General features: G+C 37.1%; 1 protein-coding gene across 1 annotated transcript in view; it reads right to left on the bottom strand.

Moving 5' to 3' along the window:
* LOC103397416 (serine/threonine-protein phosphatase 2B catalytic subunit gamma isoform) overlaps nt 1-3,207 on the bottom strand; it is a 25,455-nt gene that overhangs the window by 5,156 nt on the left and 17,092 nt on the right. The window contains 3 exon segments of the mRNA XM_074559978.1: nt 923-1,020; nt 1,960-2,044; nt 2,995-3,072. Coding sequence (XP_074416079.1) covers nt 923-1,020; nt 1,960-2,044; nt 2,995-3,072 — 261 coding nt within the window.

The raw sequence follows: 3,207 nt of genomic DNA, 5'->3' as shown, positions 1-3,207 counted from the left end.
AAACTGAATCGTGTCAACGAGCCATATTCTTGTCTCGCAGGGGACTTTCATTCATCATTTCATTCAATTCAATTTTATTTACAGAGCGAATTTCTTGCACAAAGCAAACTCAGTGTGCTTTACAGTCATCATGTAATAAAATACGTGAAAGTTATCACAAAATCCACTGGTGCCTCTCCTATTGCGGTAGTTGCGTTTCAAGACCCACCGCGAAATGGGAAAATTCGCGAAGTGGAGTCGCGATACTTATTATATGAACGAACCTCCACACACTGTTATCAACAGTCTAACAACAACAGTGCCATCATGTGTCCAATTGAGGTATCCTACATTAATTAAATGCTCACCATATGGACAGTACATACAGTATATCTTAGATTTCCCAAACGTACGTACTGTGTATGTATTTTATGTATTACCCTGTATGTATGTATGTGTTGCAAAATACTGTTTTTCTGTTGTAGGCTAGAAAAATAAAAATATTGGAAATTAAAACATTTTTAATGTTTAAAGATTGGATTAAAAAATCTGCGATGTACTGAGGGAGTTAAAGTAGAACCACGATATAGAGAGGAACCACTGTAAGGTGAAAGTTATTACGTAATAACGTAAAACTTATAACGAAATAATGTAAAACTTATCACGTAATAACGTGAAACTGAGCCAGTTTTTTTTCTCTCAGCGTGGCAGTAATATGCTTCAGTAGATTACTGACTGGTTTTCACTTTGCAAATTCCTGTGAGAATTAATAAAAATCCACAGCTGACAGAGGTTTTGTTGCATAAATACTCAGTTCAAAACAACAGCGTAGTGATAATGGAATACAGAAACATCCCTTGAGGTTGTGCGCAGAGTTAAAAGGGCAGGACGAAAGAACATAATCTACTAAAGTAGGATCTACAGTAGAGTATAACACACTTACCGGTCTGTAAAGTCTGTTTTCCTCCTGACAGCACTCCCACAGGAAGAGTTCCAGTCGGGGTCAGGCCTTTGAGCGTTAACACGCTTTCGCTCTCCTCCCTGGTACACAAACCATTCACAGACACACACAGAAAAGCACACACAGGCACATACATATAGATTACATTACAGAAAACAGATTTGGCAAACACCTGGTCCTGACCAAGAAGATAAGTTTAGTCACTGGATATATAACCTGTGTTCATTCCCTAACACTCTTTGAGCCAAACTGTGTCCCCGATCTGTAGGTAGGCCACATACTGTATGACTTCAATAAAGTAAAGTAAGTCAACACAGTTTCATTGAGTCATTACATACATTTGGGGTCAAACAGCATTAACAGTTATTCAGGTCCACTGCTAAGAATGCTCTTGCCAAAAATATTGAATTTAAACAGATTGCAAGAACTTCTTTCATCCAAAAAATTTTTCCACTGCATTTAACCAACCTAGTAAAAACTAGTATGGACACTACACAATAGAATTTTTATCTAAAACAACCACAAGCATGCCACATAAAACAGAGTGGTGGGCCGTATTTGGTCGCAGGCCTTATGTTTGACATATGTGAGCATATTCACTGCTGTATGTATAAGCAAGATTCTAACCACCACAAATATAAAACTTATTTTCTGTGCATGTCTTTGTGTCTAAGATTCAAAATGAAATTCAAATATTTAAAATTATGTTTGAGACTGATGTTGTTTTGTTTCTTTGTCATGGCTCTGTCTTTGTCTGCAGCGCATCTTTCCTACTGGCGAGGTTTAATGGGGAAGAATACTTAACATCATTATACAGTGGAGCTGCGTCGTGACTCATCCTGTGCCAGCTCATTAATCTTCACACACAAACATTGTGTTTTCCACAACAATAGCCATGTATTGTTGCGTTTTGAGCTCAAGTTCATGAATATAATGTATATGTATGTGTAATGTATATGTGCAGGAATCTAAGAGGAAGATTATAGGTGGGGGTGGCGGCAGAAATGACAGAATCAGACCTGAGGACTGAGAAGACTCGGGCCATTTTCCCCACAGCACGAATCTTGTTTCTGATGACCTCCTTACGCATAGCTGAGCTGCCACCTGGAACCACAACACAGAAAAAGGGTTAACATACAGTATTCACATCCAATTATTCAATGATGTAAATAATTCAGTTTTTAATTTAGCTTCTGCAAATGTACAACACATTGCATAAACTGCTGTTTAAAAGTTTAAAGGCTGGAAATGTCTGAGGGATAAACGGAGGATTTTAATGGTGTTTTTCAGACTTCCTCATCAACATTGGACTGCTATGTGGAGATGAGAGTGAATTATGATGAAGGCCAGTGTATAAATCACTTCACTTCTGCCAGTGAGCTTTCATTGTTGGTTTGTTTATCAAATTAAAAAGTCAACTCAAAATATAATGCGCAACAGGAGGGACGTTTAAGAAATACTAACTGGGCTGGAACCAACCAAACTAACCTACGTTTTGCAGGATATAACATTTTTCAAATTCATTACTTATGCAATTCTTACAGTGACATTGTACACAAACCTTTTTATAGATTTGTTCTTGCAGTAGGATAAAGGTCAGTAACATTACCTTAGCTTAGCCTAGCCTAGCATGCCAAGACTGGGGTTTTGTAAGTTGTACTTTGCAGAACAAAACTTGCACGTGGCAAGAATGTGTTTGTAAGTGTACGTATACAATTTCACATTGGTACAATACATTAAAAAATTGTGGCAAAATGTGTAAATGTTTGGCACAAAACATTTGTACGGCACCACAGAAAAGTGGAGCTCTGTGTTATATTTTGCTGACCAGTCACAATATCACCTTTAGGTTTTGGTGGCTCGGCTACATCTGAACATTGAATGACTCTATGTACATTACTTATATTGTGTAACCAATAATTAGGACGATAAATATGCTATCACCTTTAGCATTCTCAAATGCACCAAGGTTCATCAAAAGCCTCTGTGCTTTTGGGAGAGGAGCTTTAATCACGTCATCTCCCCAAGCGTTTGAACCATAGTTTTTTACTCACCTTCACAAAGATCATCAACTTCTGACAGTAGCTCATCGTCTGAGCAAATATTCAGCACATTTACCAACATTTCTGTCACTGTAAAGAAAAGAATGTAGAACTGGTTAAATTGGCTGGAGTAAATGAAATTATTTATTAGCTGAATTAAGCTGTTAAATTTTACTGTGTATTTCTATATTTATATATATGTGTGTGTGTATATATATATATATA

The sequence above is a fragment of the Cynoglossus semilaevis genome, chromosome Z, assembly GCF_000523025.1.
Source record: "Cynoglossus semilaevis isolate Cse_v1.0 chromosome Z, Cse_v1.0, whole genome shotgun sequence".
Lineage (NCBI taxonomy): Eukaryota > Metazoa > Chordata > Actinopteri > Pleuronectiformes > Cynoglossidae > Cynoglossus > Cynoglossus semilaevis.
This window is presented reverse-complemented; position numbering and strand designations above follow the sequence as displayed.